This window comes from Puma concolor, chromosome A2 (assembly GCF_028749965.1).
Source record: "Puma concolor isolate L17-30 chromosome A2, mPumCon1.1.hap2, whole genome shotgun sequence".
NCBI classification, from domain to species: Eukaryota; Metazoa; Chordata; class Mammalia; order Carnivora; family Felidae; genus Puma; species Puma concolor.
This window is the reverse complement of record NC_141668.1, coordinates 30,036,552-30,058,524: the sequence shown is the minus strand read 5'-3', so window position 1 is coordinate 30,058,524 and position 21,973 is coordinate 30,036,552. Positions and strand designations below refer to the sequence as shown.

Here is a 21,973-nt window from a genome sequence, read left to right as displayed (position 1 = left end):
GTTGTGTCTATAAGAATAAAAAAGATGTCAGTTGACCAAATTATGAAAGGAAAGAACTGGTTTCATTTTACAAGTGTTTTTGGAGGGTTCACAGTTTTTCCTCTGTTTATTACCACTTTCTTGAGAGGGAAACTGAAATTCTTCTCCAACGTAATTTCCTGCTCCTGTATAATGTCTACGAGTATAGAAGAAGAAATTTGTTCCTGTTTTTTTGTTTTTGTTTTTGTGTTTTAAAGGCAATCTGCCATTAGTGGTGGCATTTTAAGGGATTCAGCACTACACGCTAGAACTAGGTTTAGGTAGTACTGGAAAATTAATAATGCTTCTCATTCAGATAACAGTAAGAAATCAATCTCAAAGCCCATTCAGCACTTAGGAAATAACAAGAGTTTCATGAGAAAAGGGATTTTGTGTCTTGTTTGTAAACACAAACATAGTGACACAATACATCATGTACGTGCGGTACATGTGTCTTAGGTATTCAAACACAGGAAAAAAATCATAAAAATATTTTTCTTCTGTATTAAAATGACAAATTCAATTTCTAAGAGTACCATCACATGTTACAAGTAAGTCTGAAATTCATCTGGACTCGTATTTATTAACCTTGTTCTGACAAAATTTGGTATAAGAAATGGTATTTTAAGCATAAATTAAACATGAATTAGTTTCACATTTCATTAGACTTATTTCTATTAATTTAATACACTGAACACACATGCATAAAATGAGATAAGGTAATTAAAATGAGTAACTGATTTACTAAATATTATATCACATGGATGAACGGAAGTTTCAGGTTTTTAAAATGTGAGATAGGCTAGGATCTAAAAAAAATATTATTCATGTACCCGACTGTGCTCTTTCCTAATGACTGCTTTCTTAATTTTCAGGACATTTTTGTAAAAGTATCAGAAATGAGATTTACAAAATAAGATACACTCCTAAATTCTTAAAAAAATAAACTGCTAATGAATTCAGTACTGCAGCTGACATATTAATTTCTACTGGTATTTAAATCCTATACTTCCTTATTTCAAATTATTTATAGCCTCAACCTCTTGAATTCTATTTTAATACACATAAACACTCCCAGGTATTGGTGATATTGAATATGAGTACACTAAATTAAGACCCTCACCTCCATACCACTCTCCAGATAATTTGAAAGCTAAAATGTAGTCACAATGGTTGTAACTCTTAAATTATAGTCCTTTTGCAAGAGATAATATATTTTTTTTGTTGGGGGAAACAAAAGATGATATATGGTCTAGCATAACATACTAGCTAATCTGTCAGACTATAAAGTTATTATATTTATTGTAAGTTGTATGAATTTGAGGGAAATGAAAATCCTTTCTTAAAATTACTCCCTATGCATCTTTAAGAAATCCTTACACAATTTAAAATTAATTTAACTCATTTTCCCATTACACATCAATGATACTTATGATTAAGTGATAATCAAAAGGGCATTTAATGTAACACAGAAATTTATTATTAATATAACTTCTTTAACACAATGCCAAAATTATAACTTTAGAGAAAAATAAGTTGGGAATCAAATGATCTGAAGTTAACTATAAAAAGAGAGAAAAAGAGAACCACTCTTAAGTAAAAAAAGCTTAAGCTACTTTACCATCATCTTAGCTTTAAAGGTAACCAAATTATAAGGAAAATTCTATACGAAAAATAATTCTATCAGCTACAAATGCCTATTTTTTGGTCTCCAAGTCAAGGCACTTTGAAGATTTTCAGCTAAAACAAACAAATAATAAAGAGAAAGCAGTACTTTTGCTCAGAGTTTATGTTGTTACTAAGAACAAGCTAACAACAAAAAACCCACTAGGACTGCTTCTTTCTTGTATGTGAGGAAATAGACACACGCGCGCGCGCACACATACACACACGCACGCGTACACGCACACACATGCACGCACTCCAAATAAATAAGCAAACAAACAAAACAACCAAACGGAAATCTCCAGCAGTTTCCTATTTCTGGTGCTGGAATTGATATGTTCCTCTCTGGGGTGCTGCAATATGGTAGGTCCCATTTTTATATCTTGACAAAAAAGTCAAAGGTAGCTTGGCTGCATCTTCCCCCACCCCAAACAAAACCAACCCCTTAACATTACGAAGAAAAAAAACATTCAAAAAGGGTGAATGTCCAGTAAAGTGTGAATGTTAGAAAATGTCCTTTCATTTTGGAAAAGTTAATTTTATAAAACAATTGGGTGGACGATTCACTTTTCCCTTCGGGGGACGACAAGGAAGGGGCGCTGCGGTCTGCACTGAAGTCATGGGTATGGCATTACTGCTTCTTTCTTTGCTTTGGTCTACTTAGGAATAAAGCAGTAAGTGTATATTCTACATTTTTCCTACATCAATCCATGACAGCAGCCTACCACTTTAACAAAAAAATACGTCTTTTTTTTTCTTTTTGTGGTTCATTCAACTCCTGTAAGGGCATGCATTACTCACTTCATTTTCTTGAGATATTTCTTTTAAAGCAAAAATAAAAGAAAAGGAAAGGCTAGGGTTGACTCTGTGAGACCCCTGTATTTATTCACACTTATTGTGCATGACTGTAGACTGGTAAATCATATTAGCAGCCCGTCTCCCCATCAAGCTGCTACTTGCTTTCCAGCCCTGGGAAGGTTCAACAAATCAACAGGAGCACGGAAAACAGAACATCAGTCTAATCTAGTGTTTAAGGTGAAGTTTTCAAACCCAATCTAAGAAGATCTTTAGAGCAAGCAACAAGCTGAAGGGCTCAGAAGGTGGTATTGACAATGAAAGATTGTTGAAATATTGAGAAGCGCAGCACTTGTGCATTTTTAATAACAAGAGGGTCAACAAGGACACAGCTCCCTCAGTGCCAGGAGTTGCCACTGACTATGGAAATTGCCACACCAGGGCTATAAATGCTTGCAGTTCATCAGCTTTCTTAAACAGTTCATCAGCTTTCTTAAACACCCTGAACCCCCTCAGTGGACCTTTAGTCTTGAATTAACAAACCAAAGCAATGAAAGAGGGTGCAGTCTGAATGGCTGGCATTGATCCCCAACTGTGTCAGCACTGCTACAGGCCCTGAAAAACTCTCTCCATTGTCAATAGAAATTGACAAACCTCCTCTCCTAAATAGTGCAGCTGAGCCGGGCGGGATCCACGCAGCTGTAAAGGGCTCTGCTCTTGGGGCCGGGGAGCACTAACAATGGAACAAGCATGAGCTCTTTGTCAGTCCCAGACTCGGCAATTTTCTAACAAGGATTAAAGTTGTTTCTCCGCGGTGCTGGTGAAAAGAGATTTAGCAACATACCGTGCTTTCTTCATGCAAGTTAAAGAGAAGTAGTTAAGGAATTTCATTATTCTGTTGACTAGTGGAAATATAAAACAAATATATTAAATATGCAAACTCCCTTTTCTGCCTAATTTATAACATTTTGGAGGATGATTCAATTAAATGTAACACTTATTGCCTGGAAACAAGCACTTCACATTTATTTTGGAAGTTTTATTTTCAAAAAGTCCAGCTGCTGGCCACCTGGAATGAGGTCTCAATACATACTAATGCACAATGCCTTTAGACCCTCTGTGGCTGATATTCCTAAATCTGAACCACAAGACCACATAGGGTGTATATATCACGGCTGCTTCGAGCAAATGATTTCTGTCAGAATGTGGCTTCTGATGATGATGGCAAGGCAAAAATAGCTGCTTTGCTAGGGAACAAATCTGTGATATATTTTCTGCTTAAATGTTTAGCTTTTTATTGATTATGAATTGGTACAACTAGTTGATATATTTTCATTCTTCTCCAGCTAGGCTCAGCTCAATAGGTGAACAACAGAAAAAAAAAAAAAAAAAAAAAAGAAAGAAAGCCAACAGTTTTTAGTGCACTAAGATATGGAACGGCTAAATTTCCAGTGTGTATGTATTTCTTCATTTATTTCAGGGGAAGCTGTCGGTTTTATAAGTGTTGAGTCAACAAGTTCAACCACAATACCATCTAGAAAATACCATTTTAGGAAATAGGTACCTTTTAAATGCCAAGTTGAATTGAATAAAATAACAAATGATATTTTTTAAATGCTGAAGGTTTTGATAAGTTGATAAATATAAGGCATTCTTTAGTATCATTTTGTAGCTTTGGAGAGCAACAAAATATTTAGAAACATTAATGCCCCACTAAATATAAATGCTTCACTGTACATTGAGTGTCTCTTTTGTGAACACTGAATCTATTTAACAGAACTAAATTCATGGCCAGTCACTTCCCATTTCTAAACACTAAAGTACACATTTTATATTTATGGTAAATTTGAAACAGTAACACCAACACTTCCCTCCTCTATATGAGGCATCCCACTGAAACGATGCTATGCGGTTCCACAAAACAGACCCCTGAAACACCAGCATCTATAAAGTTTTAAGTGCAGATTTTTTGTTGGCTTGGAATAGGAGCGAGGGCAACATTTTGGGAAAACTGAAACCAGTCTCTTATGGTTAAAAATACAGAAGTGTTCAACCCACCCCATACCTATCAAGCCTCCCAGCTAGACCCAGAACTATTCGTGGGGGAAAAATAGAGGCTTGGGTCTGAACGTGGAGGCGGAGGGCTGGCTGTCAACACAGCACACAGAAGCTGAGAGGGGACAAGGGCCAGCACCTTCTATGCTCTGTCTGCCTGACTGAGCTGGTCAGGGTTTCCTCTGTCTCAGTCTTCTCATCTGTAATATGAAGGGTAGAGTCTGTGAACCTGGCTTTTAAATAAGAAGATTCTGATGTTCTCCCAAAATACTATGATATTAGACTTGATCGTCAGAATAAAGGGCATGATTAGAACCAATACAGCCTGTGATTCTTGTAAAAAATGAACTGCAGGGAAAAGCCAAATTATCACACTTTTTCTTTCTACATGGTGCTAAAATACAGCTTTATTCTTCAAAAGAAAAAAAAATGCAAGCCTAGAACTCCAGAACTTTCTATCACCTGTTATTTTGTTTGTTATTAACTTACTCATTTTGGCCTTTTAACAAAGTGCAAATACATTATAAACAGGAAAAGTGTAATGAGGAGTGAATGAGATTTCTCAAGAACTGTGAGGTACGGTTACTCATTTCTATTCTTTTATGAATTCGGATTATAAAGCCATCTGATTTTTTAAGTTCTCCCTGGGAAATTTAACGCATCAGTTAAAATTTCATTTACTTCTGAGAACAACCTTAATGAGATGGCTGTTATTTTTCCTATTTTGCGTATGCGGAAACTGAGCTTACATAGGTAGGAAACTGAGTTTAGATTAAGCGTGTTACTTGGATTTATACAACAGGTATGCATGGCAAGGTTAGATTTATATCTTATCTATATGGATACATGATTCAGAGTGTGTACTCATGACTGCTAGGTTATTCCAGTCCCTTCTAGAAAACAGTCTGTTCTGTCAATAAAATCTCTGATTCTTTAAGGGCAGTTTGCTGCTTCCAGCAGACAACAAAGAAAACAACCTCTACCCTTCCTGGGGGTTCCTGATCGTTACTGTAATATAGGACTGTGAAGTAAACAGGAAATGCTTATTAATTGTTTCAAATAAGTCTACCACACTTCCTTGCAAGTGAATGCAAGCTGTGTTTCCAAAGACCAAAGATATGTTTAAACCTAATAATGTAATATGTAATGTAAATCAATTCTTTCAAGAACCACACTCCCTTAGGATAACCGACTAAGTGGTTCTTCTGCTATGCCTTTCCCACATGTCCCATTCTTAAGACTTTAAATAATCTCTGTGTCCAATGTGGTGCTTGAACTCACCACCTAGAGATCAAGAGTTGCAGGAGCTACTGACTGAGCCACGCAGGTGCCCCACACCATGCCACCCTATTCTTAAGATGTTTTAAGGTGCCATACACCTTAATGCTTAGGAATACTGGGAAGGGTTTTTTTCCCCCACTATAACAAAACAAGGCAATGTAGAAAAAAAGATCCTTGGTTTATTCATAAAGGGACTTGATCTATATATGCAGCTTTTTTCACGTGTTTTTTTTTATTATTTATTTATTTATTTATTTATTTAAATTTTTTCAACGTTTTTATTTATTTTTGGGACAGAGAGAGACAGAGCATGAACGGGGGAGGGGCAGAGAGAGAGGGAGACACAGAATCGGAAACAGGCTCCAGGCTCTGAGCCATCAGCCCAGAGCCTGACGCGGGGCTCGAACTCACGGACCGCGAGATCGTGACCTGGCTGAAGTCGGACGCTTAACCGACTGCACCACCCAGGCGCCCCTCATGTGTTTTTTTTTAAACAAAGAGCAGAGAAGCATTTGATTCATGTCATTTTTCTTCCATATTCAATAATAATCTGACATGCAGGGTGGTTTTCATTTTCTAGTCTATCAGGAAGTCTACAAGAGAGTTTATGAGCATTTTGATGCCTGTTAAGAAAATGTAAAAAGTGCTTATAACATGGAAAGATTGGCATAGAGTTGGTACCTAATAAATGTTTGTTGAATGCTGAAAAAACTTTCCTATTCTTGAAGTTCAATACTTTTCCCCCATACTATTTTTTTTTAATTTTGAGAGAGAAAGAGAGACAGAGAGTGCACACACAAGCAAGCAGGGGAAGGGCAGAGAGAGAGAGAGAGAGAGAGAGAGAGAGAGAGAGAGAGAGAGACAGAGGATCCCAAGCAGCCTCCACACTGTCGGCACAGAGCCCAATGCAAGGCTCAATTCCATGAACCATGAGATCATGACCTGAGCAGAAACCAAGAGTTGGACACTTAACCGAATGAGCCACTCAGGTGCCACCATATTTTTTTGTTTGTGTGTTTAAAAAAAAGGTAGGGGTGCCTGGCTAGCTCAGTCAGTAGAGCATCCAACTCTTGATCTCTGGGTCATGAGTTTGAGCCCCACATTGGGTGTAGAGATTACTTTAAAAAAACTGACAAAAAAATGTGTAAATACCAAGATATTTCTAGATGAATTAGATCTTCTTAAGTTACAAAATACAAGTTACATAACAGGATAAGTTCCATAAACTGGGAGTTGTACAAGCACGTTTCATTAATCAAAAATTCCCTTCATTCCAAAATGTCCTGGAAATAGTATTATCAAACTAGCCTATCTTTTCCCACACTACACAAAGAGCATTGACATCAATACTGTTCTTTATTCTTCATTATTATCAAGTAGGCAAGTGCCTCTGTAAGTTTATTCTGGGGCCCTTTTCCTGGTGTTAAAAAGATTCATTACAAAGTGAAAGTTTCAGATAATCAGCCCTTCCCTTCTCTCCTACTTCATGACAAATGATGGGATGCATGCTGGTTTGACTAATTTTTTGACTTAAATGACTAATCATTGGCTTGGCCAAACTCAGTAGTCAGTCCAGTTATATTGCTGTAGGTACCAGTTTGGGGCACATAGTCTCTGAATGGTTCATCTGGGCACTATGACCTTTTCATCTGGTTCAATGAGGCATTTTGGTACACAATTTTGGTCAGGATTGCATTTAAATTCATAATGTAGTATCTGAATAAAAATATGTATCAGACTCCTGGAAGGGCTTGTATTGGATGGCACAAGCTGGAGAGAAAAATCTAGGCCTGAGGATTAACTATTAGTAGGTCTTCCTGGAAACTGAAACTGAAGTTTCCTTACAGAAATGGGAGACCGTCATTTCAAAATGACTTTTGGAGAGTGCTGTAAGGACTGAACTCACTAGCTATCATCCTCCATGGCAGCTCCAGGAGTCTCCAACTCCTGGCTCACTCTCACAGGATCCATCCCTAGCAAATGGAAAGACCCAGTCCCCTGCTGCATGTTGGGGTTCTCTAAGTCTGGGATTTCTGGTCATGTCAGTCCGTCCGTCTGGACTTCTATCCCAAAGTATGCTTCCCCAGCCAGATCCACGTCAGCCTTTGAAACTCATTTCAACCATTACTTCTGCTAGGAAGCCAACACTATCTCCTAGGCAGAATTAGACGCTCTTACAGTTCCTGCTCCTAGAACTCTGTACCGACATCTATATAAATATTGCACCATGTGCTATACGTCTGTCTCAATGGGCTATGTGTAAATGCAAGGCAGCAACCAAATCTTATTTTTACTGCTATCTCCAGCCCTTCACAGACTGGCACACAGCATGCATTGCATACTTGTCGAAGGACTAGAATGCTTTAGAATACTTGGAGATATAAAGTGTTACATACGTAATAGTGAGAGTGAGGTTTTTAACAGAGAAAGGACAGAAGAGTATCAGAGCCAGTTTGTTGATTTGAATGGCATGTCTCATTGATAGAGAAGTAATTTAAGAGATGTGAAAGTTGTAGAAATCACCAAAAAGTAAATGGTGGCATTTAGCTAAAGAAACTTAACATAGGACTAAAACGGAGCTTTAAATGTGACCGTCTAATTTCACGTAAGTGATGAATTAAATAAAGGAGAAAGTACTGTAAACTAACAAACCCCTAGGTCTATGACATACACGAGTATCCACATACATAGTTTACAGACACCAGATCTAATAATACCATGTGTTCAGGTGTTGATGTGCTCGGCTCTGGGAGTCTGTCATGCAAGCAGGAAGCTGCCTCACCAGCATATGCCCTGGGGTACTGGGCCCCATTCCTACAGGTTATTGATGGCTGTGGAGCCTATCTGGAGGACGGCTGGCAGTGCTGCCTGTGCATTTTGACCACCAAGTGACATGTCCTGGGTGACTTCTCTACTTGCTGGTTTTGCACAAGAGCTCTTTTTTTTTTTTTTTTTTTTTTTTTTAAGGCAGAAAAGTATCACTGCTATGGCATTGTTGGTTTCAGTCTAAGGGAACGTGACAACTCTCCTGGGACCTGAAACAAGCCTGGCTTTTGAGCAAAGAACTCACGAAGGGTAAAGAGGAAGAGTGTGCCCTTATCTTGCAGTCATGGCCATGGCGTTTGATACTGCAAACAGTGGAGCTGTGTGGGGATGACCTTGCACCGGCCCTAATTTTTGGCAAGTTTCCAATCTTCCACTTGACACAGATAAATAAATGAATTTCTTGAATCACTATTATCTCTCTTGGAAGGGAATTAAATTTTAGTTTTCCATAATACATCCATATCAAAGAAAATATGTTAATGTTAATTCTGGAGATGAAAATGTCAAACATTTTAATGAGAAATTAACTTTTTCAAAAGGCCCATTTGATCAGAAGAATGTAAGCTTCTTTAAGACAGGGACTTGGTATATCCTGTTTAACGCTGCCACACAGCATGTGGCCTCTACAAAATAAATACTTGGGGGGGGGTGAATAAATGGTTAATAAGGGGAGTTTCAATTTCCTACTTTAATTAGAATCCCATCGTCACTGTGACAGAGATATCCATCTGTGTGGGATAAAACAATGCCAAATGGTTTTTTAATGTTTATTTTTGAGAGAGAGAGAGGCAGAGAGAGAGGGGCACAGATGATCCAAAGCGGGCTCTGTGCTGACAGCTTAGAGCCCAATGTGGGGCTCAAACTCACGTACTGTGAGATCATGACCTGAGCTGAAGTAGGATGCTGAACCGACTGAGCCACCCAGGCGCCCCCAGGCCAAACCTTTCGGTCCCAGTATTCACCACTATCGCATACACTATCCCATACACATGAAGTGAATGGGCGGTTTCCTCATGCATCCAACACATCAACTGAACGGACATTCTACATCAATAAACATACACATTATATGCGTATAGTATGGGCAGTCACTGAGGGGAAAGCCAACAAAAGGAGCTGTGGGGAGTATACAGAACCAAATTTCTGAGGATCTGCAGAGGAAAAGTATGGGGACGCTATATATTAGACTGCGTAAGTAGGAACGTGGCTTGAAAGAATCTTGTTCAACCACATTCAAACACTGCATCCCATTCCTGACTCAAAACCCTAAGCATGACAGAGAACGCTTAGAGAAGTTTCAAAGGACAACCCCGAAGATGATTAGAGGGCTAGGAAAGGGGCCTATGAAGAGAAGTTAAACAAACAGGGATTATTTATCCCGGAGTAGACAAGTATGACAAGTGCCTTAATAACAGTCTTCATATATAGGAAGGATTATTCCCTAGAGGATGCTGGCTACCTGCTTTTTCTCCACCAAGAGGAAAAGGGAAAGTGGGTTTAAAAACTAGCATGAAAGTTTAGGTGAGATGGGGTTAGAATTTTATTTCAAACAAAATATTTTGCTTGTATGAACACAGTAAAATTTAGATGGTCTCTTACTTAGGGCTGGGCCGTAATCAGGAAATTAAGTAAGGGCTCTCTCTAGGTGCTGGTAAGTACCTTTGGATATTATTCTTTTATAGAGTTTCCTTTCAATGCATTCAGTAAACACATCGAATAATGGTTTGCCACAACAACTCCTTCCTTACACAGATTTTTTTTTTTTTTTCCAGTTGGACTTAGTCAACGGTGGCTGGCAGTCTGGCTGGCTGTCACTGCTGTGTCCACTCATGAGAGGCACTGCCAGGGATGCAGGGAAGGCTTGCACAGGAGGGGGCTGACAGAGGAGGAGCTCAAAAAGCCACCACGGGAAGTGGCCTTAGGCCGTGTGACATTTGCTGATGAAGTTAGGTTGGAAGAGAAGGAGAGTAGTAGTTACCAGTTCTACGAAAACATTGCACTGGTCAACTGATAGAGACACTGGTCTCAGGGGAGTCCCGGGTATTTTCAGTAATAAGTCACTGGTGGCCAGTTGCAGTACAAGCATGTTAAATCACTGTGGAAACACCACGCTGTGCGTGGAGAAGCCACAATTTCCAGACTGTCTTCAATGTGGAAGCGGCATGAAATCAATACTAAATAACTTCTAAAATGCTCAATGTGCTGCTTGTGATCATTTCAACCATCTTTTAGAGCATCAGTCCAGGGAATATTCTAACTTCCTTCAGTGACCATTAAGTCGTTGTTATTGGCTTGGGTGAATGAATGCTAATGCACATTTACACATTTGGGGTTTAGAAAAATGTCTCCATGAAAATGAAAGTTTTGTCATCTTCCATTCATCGGAGACAATTTTACCCTCGCTAAGAGAGGTTACGTGATCAACAATTTTTTTTTCTTCCTATTCAAGCACAACCTCAGATCAGTTCACATGTGAGATTTTCTTTCTTTCTTTCTTTCTTTCTTTCTTTCTTTCTTTCTTTCTTTCTTTCTTTCTTTCTTTCTCTTTTTTTTAAATTCTGAGCACAATTAAAGGTGAGTTAAGGCTCTGGTGGAAATCTAAAGAGCATCGGCAAATCTGAGCACTGCTCAGCTTCTGAATTGCTTTTTCCACTTCTCAGTTCTTTTAAATGGTTTTCTATGGCAGGGACATTTTTCTTAATTAGTCACAGCTAATTAGTGTTCTGGCATAGACAAGCAATCAGAAATGTCAGAGCTGCGAGGCTACATCTCCCTAATCCTTTGATAATAATTTAGCCTCCTGGGAGGGCCCCAAGCTGCGGTAAGTAGTGACTGACAATAAGGCAAAATTAGGTGGGCAGCAGACCATTAGGATAGAAAAATAAAAAGCACTACCCAGTCCTGCTGAGCACCATCAGGCAACTAACTGCACTGCCAGATGAGGTGCCTGTTTAAGCCTGTGTTGTTAATTAGCTGATTCTACCAGACCTGCCACATATGTCCAGGTGCCTCATGCAAAGACGTCTATTTCTGGGAATGTGCCAAATGACCATTGTGTTTCACGATCACATTTCAGGAATATAAGGAAGAAGCCCACATATTTCTTGAAGATTCTTTTGAATTATCAAAGAAATAAGATCAACACGCTACAATACACTTTCTCGCGGAGTTTCTTTTAGGCAATTAGGCACGCGTATCTCAAGTTTCCCAGGTTTTAATTCACCCACAGCTTAGATTCAAATCAGGGCCTCTGGCGGCGCTTGGCTGCGTCTGGACTTGCCAGAGCTATTCCGGCACCCACCGTACATCAAAAAGTAGACTCTTCAATAAATTCTTATACTTACAAATAATAGCTTAACATTAAAATAAAGGTTATTAACAAAAACGAACCAGACAGCCGTAATTCGAGAGCAGAGGTTTTAAACAGAAACAAACTCTGAGGAAACAAACTGCTAAGGAGCAAGCTGTGGAGGGCGTTTACTGAGGCAGACAACATGCTCCGCAGAACACGTCTAACTAGGACTATCTTAAAAGAGGTCAAACAACTTCAGCGTGAGACCAAATACTGTAGGTAAAATGAAGCAGAAATATAGACAATTAAACACAAAAACCCAAACACCTGGGGAACGATGTATCAAAGCCACTAACAGTGTCAAAAGTAACACAGATAACAAGTGGAGATCAAACTTTTTATCTACCTTTAGGACGCAATGAGGTACTAAACCATGTTTAGTCTGTAGCACAACCACGTTTAGAAATACATTACCTCAAATAGCCTCGAGTCCATCATTGAACGTATTATCCAGCCTTTCCTATCGATGAAGGAACATAATGGCTTTGATATGACAGTGATACTAACCTTTAATTTTGATTGATGACAGGAAAATCATGGTTGGGCATAATGGTCCAACAGTTAATGTTTTATATTTGAATTCTTTTTATACAGAGGCAAAACCAAAGAGAACATCCTCTGTAATGGGAATCTAGACTGATTTATGTAGTTTATAGAACAACTTCCTAGTCATTTGAAAGTAAAACATTATTGAAAAGAAGAAAACTGCTCTTTTTAAATTAACATTCACATACTAGAGAATATATCTATAATATCTTAGAATTATAAGAAACGCAAGAAGACAAAGAAGTTTTCAGTCTTACTGGGCTGCAGCCTGCATTCCCAATAAAGAGGCTGATTGCACACACAAAGAAATTTATCCAAAGGAGTGAAAAAGTAGAGTCAGCTTTAAATACATATCATGGAGGGCATCACGGTTGGAAAGTTTCATCTAGCAGCCACTATTATCCAAGCTCTCTTGATTTCAACTATTGTGAAAATCAACATGATAATAAACTGAATCTTTAAGGAAGTTAAGAATAGTAGTGCTGATCTTACTGAGGATGAATAAATTCCAGAGTCACAAAGTTTGGGCACTGGTGTGAAACTGCATTCAAAAATTCTGAGCATTTCTGCCCTTTCTTATTTCAGAGTCAGAGACGAGAGCACAGAAATGGAAAATGACTTTTATTTTGAGAAATATAGTCTCTTGTCATAGGTTCAGTTTTTTTTTCCTTTGTATGTTATCGTATCTTAGGATGGCTACCGAATTCACATAGATAGTGTAGGTCAGTTTTACTTACAGTGTTTAATGTAGAGTCGCTTTACTGAAAAGAATTCTTTTCAAGGAAAAGTCCTGAGAAATTAATCCTTTATAAAAAACTATTTGGATGAATATAACTGATTAACTATCATTTAAAGAATTACTTTTAATTTTATAAGACATCACCACAATATTTAAAAAAAATCTCATTGAGATGAAACTCCTCAACAATTAAATATTTAATCAGTTTATAACACATGAGAACATTTAATCTGCATGATTTACCAATTAAATACTGCACCCTGATGTGTCTTCAGCAACATGAGAGCTGAAATGAAATTGTTTCAAAGGGACTCAAGAAGGGCAATGCCCAATAAATATACAAAAGATTTAGAGAGGTAGGTTGGGTTTAGTGTGCATCCTGGACAATAAAATGTATTTCAGTCAACCCCTAACTACCTCCAGGTTGTAATATTCTTGGACATTAGGAAAGGACCACAGCGCGTGCTCTTAGGCAATTACTGCACAGGTCAGTTTTGACTCTGGAAACACCACCACTGTCCAAACCAGAGTCTCGCGAGAACTACCCAGCCTCTCTCCTGACACACGGGAACCTGTGGCTAGCACTGCGTGTCCTGAAGCCTGAGTGTGTGGGAAGAAACATCACGGTAGACATTTAAAAATGGGTCTTAAGAATTAGAAGATCTTTGTCATACTTCTATATCAGGATTAGACAATTGTAGATGGTTTCGATTTGATAAAAACTTTAAAAAGGTTGCTGACAATGGTGTTTAATATGTAAGAAAAAAACACACTAGGGTAAGAGAGATTGCATAGAAAGCTGAAAAACCATTTGGCGCATCCATGACCTCTCTCACTACAGGAGAACTTTAAGATTTTTCTTACCCAGATAAGGCACATTTTTTCTAAATTGAAAATGTAAATTTAACATGGAGATTTTATTTTTTTATTTTTATTTTTTAGACAGAGAGAGACAGAGCATGAACGGGGGAGGGTCAGAGAGAGGGAGACGCAGAATCTGAAACAGGCTCCAGGCTCTGAGCCGTCAGCACAGAGCCCGACACGGGGCTCGAACTCACTGACCGCGAGATCATGACCTGAGCCGAAGTCGGCCACTTAACTGATTGAGCCACCCAGGCGCCCCTAACATGGAGATTTTAAACTCAGCATGTGTAACGATGACGGCTTGAGAGAAAGAGACAGTCTCTGTTTAAAATACTCTGGTCGCGGGACGCCTGGATGGCGCAGTCAGTTAAGCGTCCGACTTCAGCCAGGTCACGATCTCGCGGTCCGTGAGTTCGAGCCCCGCGTCGGGCTCTGGGCCGATGGCTCAGAGCCTGGAGCCTGTTTCCGATTCTGTGTCTCCCTCTCTCTCTGCCCCTCCCCCGTTCATGCTCTGTTTCTCTCTGTCCCACAAATAAATAAACGTTGAAAAAAAAAATTTTTAGAAAAAAAAAATAAATAAAATACTCTGGTCGCTCAGAAAGATTTTGCATGAATATGGAATGGATGAGTTCCAACTATTTTTCTAAAGGGGTTCAGAGCCCTGGTGGTAGATACACGGAATGTCATGGTACAGCTATTCTTTTATACAGAATCTCTTTTTTTCTTTATCTATTGCACTTGCTGTTGATTCTTGGGTGGGATACCTGCTTTCACTTGGCCATGACAAAACAAAACAAAACAAAAACCTTAAGAACTGCTACTCTGGGGTGCAAGGCTTAGCATCCAACCAATCCGGTAATTTTTGTCATCGCTGCTAACATAATTGAAACTAATTTAATTTCGTTGTTTTAAAATCTGGAAGATATTTCAGAAACCGTCTGGAGTTTTGGACCAATTTCTTCAGTTTGTATGTACTAACTATACTGAGTCTTAGGCAGGTGACATAACTTCTTGACACTCACTCTGACAATCAATGGCACAACCGTGGCTGGAACTCAGAGATCTGGATTCCTGGTCCAGGCCTCTCCCATGGTACTGTGTTACCATTTCAGGTTTTGTAAGTCTAAAGTATGGTGGAGATAGCATAGACTTTATGGTGGAGATAGCAGAGACTTTGAAACTGGAGAGACACAATTTCAAAGTCTGATTCAACAATTCACAAGTCACTTATCTTCTATGAGTGGGAGATTCCTTAACCTGAAAATCAGCACAAATGGAGATGATGGCATCTAGCTCAGCAGGTTAGAAATGATATAGGTAAAGCACGTAGCACATTTCCTGGTACATGGAGGTGCCCTGGGAATGCTAGTGATGACAGCTAGGGCCAGTATTATTATTTTGATAATTTGAGAAGATTAGGGATATACCTTAAAACAAACTCGGTTCCTTCTATTAGCAGCATGGATCTGCCATTGTTTATTTATACTTTTGAAAAATTATTTCTGTGTTATGCAGAAAATGTTTCAGAAGTTTACTTATGGACTGAAGTAGAATGTCTTGGTTCTTTGTCCTAATATCATCTCTTTTTGATCTTTCAAGGGTACATTTGGCTTTAATATTTTAAAATTTAATGTAAAAGTCTAACGGTCATCCTATATTTAGGGTCTTGAAGGTAATACAAATTTTAATCATTCCTGTCTTTAAGACTCTGAAGTTAAGGGAACAAAATCCCTTTCCATGGAGGCTAGAACAATAATGATTGCAGTGCAAGATGCTCAGGAAACCGGACCTTGGCTTATGGCTTCACGAGTCGTACATGGATGACCGTAGGAGGTACCGTTTTTGTTTGTAGATGCATGCAAAGCGATGGGCACAAATCTAGGGTAATGGTCATTATTTGGCCTTAGGCACTGGTACAGTTATGCAAATAGAACCCTAAAGTATTTCACCACAAATATCATGAGCCATTAAGATGCTTAATTGATCAAAACATTTCTGAGGCCAGAAATACAGGTAATTACTACTCTCAGGGAAAGTTTCACAGAACTTTCAATAGTCTTTTCTGTGAGCAGAGCATCATGCAGAAAAAGATTACTTAGTAAAACACACGAGTTCTTTTTTAAAGTGTCGGCATCGAAGGCAGGATGAAAGTATGTCTTCGCAATAACTGTTTTATATAAAAATATTGTGATTTGTGGGATTTCCAAAATGAAGCGAATCTCGTTTGGGTCAAAAGAATATCCTTCTTAAGGAGTGAAGTTATCACACTGAATGACCAGAAGCTGGATGCCCTATACCCTTACCCGGGTTGGTTAAACCACAAGTATTGATTCACTGCAGTGCGTGTGCACGTATGTGTATATGCACATTTTCCTCTGTGTCTGAAGTTAGGGGTCTCTGTCTCTTCCCCTCCCCTCTCCCCCCTTCTCCTCCCCCCACTCCTCTCCTCCCCTTTCCTCTCCTCTCCTTTCTTCCCTTCCCTCTCCTGTCCTTTCCTTCTATTTACTTCTTATTTTAATTGAAATAGCAAAAGTTTGTCGTGATGCCTGAATAAAATTGTTCTCTTCAATCTTTTATCTGTAATAGACTAAGGTTGCCAACAGTATTTATAGGGTCATTATTTTCAACTGTTTCTTGACATCTAACAATACTATTTTAAGTTCCAGCCAAGAGGATTTCCAATAATTATATAATGTCTCTCAGTAATGATCTGTTGCTTAAGATACACATTCTGTTTTACCTTTCAACACATACTTGATAACCTCTCATTTACTAACTATAATTGAGGCAAATTCAGTCTTGGCTAATTAGGGGCTCTTAGTACCCCTCATACATGTTATTCTTGATGACATATCAATAGAATTAGGGTCTACTTTTTATTTTTAATTACAGTAATAAAAATGTGCAATTTAAAAATATTAGAATGTTTAAGGACATTATAACTATTTCACAAGTAACAAGTCCACTGTTCTACTGGGGATATGCAAAATGACAAAACCTTCACAACCAAAACAGAACGGTTGCTTGTCAAGAGTTCTTTTCAGAAGCAAACTTACTGCTGTGTCAGACGCTTAGGTATCAAAGGAAAGTGTACATAACGAGGGCAATTAACCTAGACGTACTTTTACATTTTTTAAAGAAAGCTCTATGCCCAATGTGGGGCTTGAACTCATGACCCTAAGATCAAGAGTCATGTGTTCTACCGACGGAGCCAGCCAGGTGCCCCCTAAACTAGACATAATTTTAATGTTGGCCCTTTTAATGTTGACTCTACTTCAGTCAGCTCTGTTGGTTATTGTTGTCACACAACAATAAAGTCTTCAAATAAAGTTTGGTGAATGTGACAGAGACGAAGTAGGGAATATCTTTATAGCGAAAAAATTCTACCTCTGTTATGAACTGATGGCTGGCTTTGTAGTAAATAGGTCACCAAGACAAAAAGTTGAAGATGTTAAGAACACACACACACACACACACACACACACACACACACACACACACACAGACAGACACACCCCTACCTCCCTACCTATAGTGGCCTATTTCCAGATGATTCTATCTTTTCTCATCATAGAAAACATGCTTCAGATATACTAAGAATAAACACAAAGGAAATAACATCAATCCGATTTCCCTATTCTGTTCACCATTTGTGAAAATTACCACATAAGCAAAAAAGGTAAAAGAGAATTTGGAAGTAAAACATATGCTTGTAAATTCAGAGCAATACCAAATGGAAGCAGAAGTTGCTAATACGGTTCCAGTATTTTGTAAAAGAGCCAGCTGGATAGATGATAATTTTTCTACCCCTGCAGGGCATCAAAGCTTTTAGGAAATCATTCTTTTCACACATATTAACACTTAGCTTATTAAAACAGATGATACTTTTATTGTAAAACAGCCTGGGTAGAGGCTAGAAGCATAAAATATGAAAGAGGAGACTCATGTTGACCACCGGATCTGACAAACAGTGAACACTGACACAACAGACCATGAAGGAGATGATGACGTAGCAGGACCTTCTGTAACTGCCACAGCTGAAGTGTCACCGCGAAGCCCGTGAATTGCTGTTATGAAAACATTTGCGGCAACTTGCATAATTAAATGAAACTGCCAGAAAATCATTTCCAAAATGCAGGGGAGATGTACATAAATAAATACAGTTCAAAGCAAATATTCCATTTCAGCATCAGCATTGTGGTGAATTCTGGGAAGTTCCAACACAAGCAAAAGCACCATTTCCTTTGAATTGACTGTTAAATAATTACAAATGAATGACAACATTGTTATTGAAATGGATTGCTCTCTTAGTTTCCTTTACAGATACCAGATAAATGAAACTTAATGATCAAGCTCTCTAAAACCACACCCCCTACTTCTAGGAGTTGCCTTGTGGAAATGAAGACTTTTGTGCTGATAAAACGGCAGGGCGATACCGTTAGCATATGCCAGTGCTGTAAATCAAGGGAAAAGTGTTCAATAACAGTAGATTGGTGGTGGATATTTGGCTTTACTGAAGCTTATGTCTCTGTGCAACTAAGGAGCATGACGTTGACTCGCAAAACTTTACGAGGAGGGGCCAACTCCATGCCAGCATTATCCTGTTGAGGGAATGCACAAAGGCAAGCGGACCCATGCTGTACATAATGGTAAACTGGTTATCATCCTGCTCGTTAAAATTAACCTTAGAAGGTTTTTGAGACCTCCATTCTAACAGTGACACTTCCCACATACAAAAGAAGCCAATTAAGCTTTCTGTCAACAGTCAGAGAAATAAAACTATCAACTGTATTAGCCGCATAGAAGAAAGGGGATCAGAAAAGGAGTCTGCTTTGCAAACATATCATCAAAATGCAATTTTCCCTGCACATATTTCTATGATGCCAGGAAGCCTTGCGAGGGCAGTTACTTACATCAAACAGCTTTTCTATATACATTTCCTCATTGACCTTTTCTCGAAGAATATCCTGGTTTTGCCGAACAAACATGATATAGGTGTCTGCCAGATCCATTCCTGGTTTCTGTGGTAGGGGAAAAGCATGGGGAATAAAATATCAGGTCTCAATTGTGAAAACATTATTAAAACACAACCTTAAAAAGTAATTCACATATCATTTCAAAAATTACATTAGTAAATTATGCTCAAGACCAAAATCAACAATGAGCACCTTCAGTAAATTCTGTAATTAAAATAAATCAAAGTTTATTACTGGTGTCTGTAACTTGAGGTCACGGTTATTCATCATTATGAAAATGAGTAGCGACATGTGGCTGTAAACTACTAGGTATCTTTTTTCTTTAATGGCTATCTTGAACGGTTAATATGCCAAGCAGTATAAATGAATGATTTTTTTTTTAAGAAGTCCCCACTTGCAATAATCCTTTCCTAATTTCCAATACAATTTACTTGTCACTATCTCTGGCCGGTTTATTCATATATATTAAAAACAAAAATGTTAGTTTTCCTTGGATTGCCTGCCTCAACTACGATCAGTGCTCAAGGCATACAAGGTAAATTTTATTAGTTTGAATAAAATATTCTTAGGAAGATATTGGGCAAAAAATTTAATGGATTACAAAGTGAAATGTAAACCAAAATTTTGTGGATTATCCATTGCTTCTACTCACTCGTATTTATCTATCTCAAAGATTTATTTTATTTTAGAAATACAACAAGAATATCAACGAACCAGTCTCCTAAGAAGAGTCTAAAGTGTGATTCAGATAACTTTCTGAAGGTATACAACATCTGGTGTCTTGTGATGTTAGAGGAGATAGGGCAGTTAATATAATTCCTCCTTGTTACAAAGTCTACAAAATCAGTACTAGGAAGGGACAAAAATCTGAATGGCTTCCAGAGAGTTTTCCTTCTAGACTTATCTTTAGTTCTTTTTTGTGTTTCAAATAGCTAGACTAGTTAATAAAAATACTCATTTGAATGATCTATACTTGGGGTTGATTCATAATCTGTACTGAGGTATTCATTTGATTAGAATATGGCATTAAGGGGCACCTGGGAGGCTCAGTCAGTTGAGTGCCTGACTCTTAATTTCAGCTCAAGACACGATCCCAAGGTTGTGGGATCAAGCCCTCCTCCCCTCCTCCCACCCCCATGCTAAGCATGGAACCAACTTAAGATTCTCTCTCTCTCTCTGCCCCTCTCTCCTGCTCGTGCTCTCTTTCTAAAATAATAATAAAGAATATGGCATTAATAATAACAAAATGGTGGAACTGAGGCCCAAGTCCATTGGTCTTGTATCATTTCATATTCATAGAATGTACTTATAACCTCCATCATCAGACTCACTTTGCAAAGTAAATCTTGCAAGGAAACGAAGTGAAAGAGAATATCGTTCATTTAACGATTACTGCTGCAAGAAAAAAGCATAACTGAGTATCGTGGCAGCCCCTCTCCTTAAATGAAGGACAAAAATTTCTTACCACTTTTTTTTGGTGGGGGGAGGGCGCATATTTTATATACAATGATAAAATTGCCCATCTCTGCACCAGTGCACAGTATAGGCAATGAGCATATGTCACTAATAAAACTGAATTTGATTTTTTTGGTAACAAAGTTATTTCTGGGTAATGCGAGTTCCTTCTGGGTAAGGAAGCTCTTACTGCTCTTTTATTTAGCCTGAAGGGAAACATATGCCACATAAATTCAAGGATCCCTTCAAACATAACCCTAATATGACAAAGTTAGTTATTAGTTATAATATATATACTTAAATGTTTTCACTGTTCTTTCCTTCAAGAGCATCCATATACAATGTAGGGAATAGGTTTCAAACCCAAGGGAGGCAACTTATCAAATTCATTCCTTTACTATTTTTCTGCATAATTCTCTTGAGCCATGTTTGAAAGTTTAAATACAATGACATGGATAACCAAGAGAACCCTAGGTTGTTTCTTTTTCTTTCTTTCTTTCTTTTTTTTTTTTTTTTTTTTTGCAGCCAGGGGTGGGGAACTATATATCACTTTTTCCAGTGAAGAGGCAGGGTAATTTGTACAAAGATTACTACTATTAATACTTGAAGAGTGCTAACCCATAAGATAAGTACTTCTCTCCACGCTTCTCAAACTTTGTCAAAACATCAGAAATGACGACATCCAGGAAACATACTGCCACAGAATGAAAACAGCAACAGAACACTGGTCTACGTACAATGGATAGCATATAGAGAGTTAGCTCAGCATCTGAACCTCAGCCAGGTGCTTGGAAACAAAATACTATGACATATATAATACCAAGCAGTCGGGCACAGTTCAGCTAACCTGAGAGTTATAGAATATACAAACGAGAGGTTTGTTTTCTCCATCATTTCTTACCCTGCTCAACCCCATTTTTATTTCTACCTTTTGAAAGAAAAGTAGGCTTACAAGTTTTATCTAGTCAATCACTTGACCCATCAAGCTCACTGGAAACTAACTTGTAGCTAGGAAGACTGGAGAAGAGTGACTTTAAACACTTGCCATAGATTCTAAGGTCATTTTTTCTGTTTTTTTGATCCCTTTCAAGATAACATTGGACAAAATATAACACTGTCCAGGAGGAGTTTATCTTCTAACATCTGAAACTAACAAAACACTTTATAGTTTAAGCCTAAAAGAATTTTAAAAGCTGTTCCCTTTGGCAGACCCAACGGATATGATCCTGAAATCTGTAGGTTGAGACAGTTCTATAACTTTCTAAGGAAATAAAAATCTCTGATTGAAAGTGTGAAGTAAAGCTCATTTAAAAGTTTAATCCCTGGGGCGCCTGGGTGGCGCAGTCGGTTAAGCGTCCGACTTCAGCCAGGTCACGATCTCGCGGTCCGGGAGTTCGAGCC

The 21,973-nt window shown here is 38.4% G+C and overlaps 1 protein-coding gene across 15 annotated transcripts in view; it reads right to left on the bottom strand.

Annotated features, from left to right (window-relative positions):
* Positions 1 to 21,973, bottom strand: part of CADPS2 (calcium dependent secretion activator 2) — a 553,951-nt gene that overhangs the window by 7,259 nt on the left and 524,719 nt on the right. For 14 of the 15 annotated variants that reach the window (XM_086691303.1, XM_086691260.1, XM_086691271.1 and 11 more), the window contains one exon: positions 19,055 to 19,162. In XM_086691303.1, the coding sequence (XP_086547429.1) occupies positions 19,055 to 19,162 (108 nt within the window). Of the gene's footprint in view, positions 1 to 18,002; positions 18,209 to 19,054; positions 19,163 to 21,973 lie in introns of those variants that run through there. The other variant, XM_086691294.1, reaches the window with a different exon arrangement.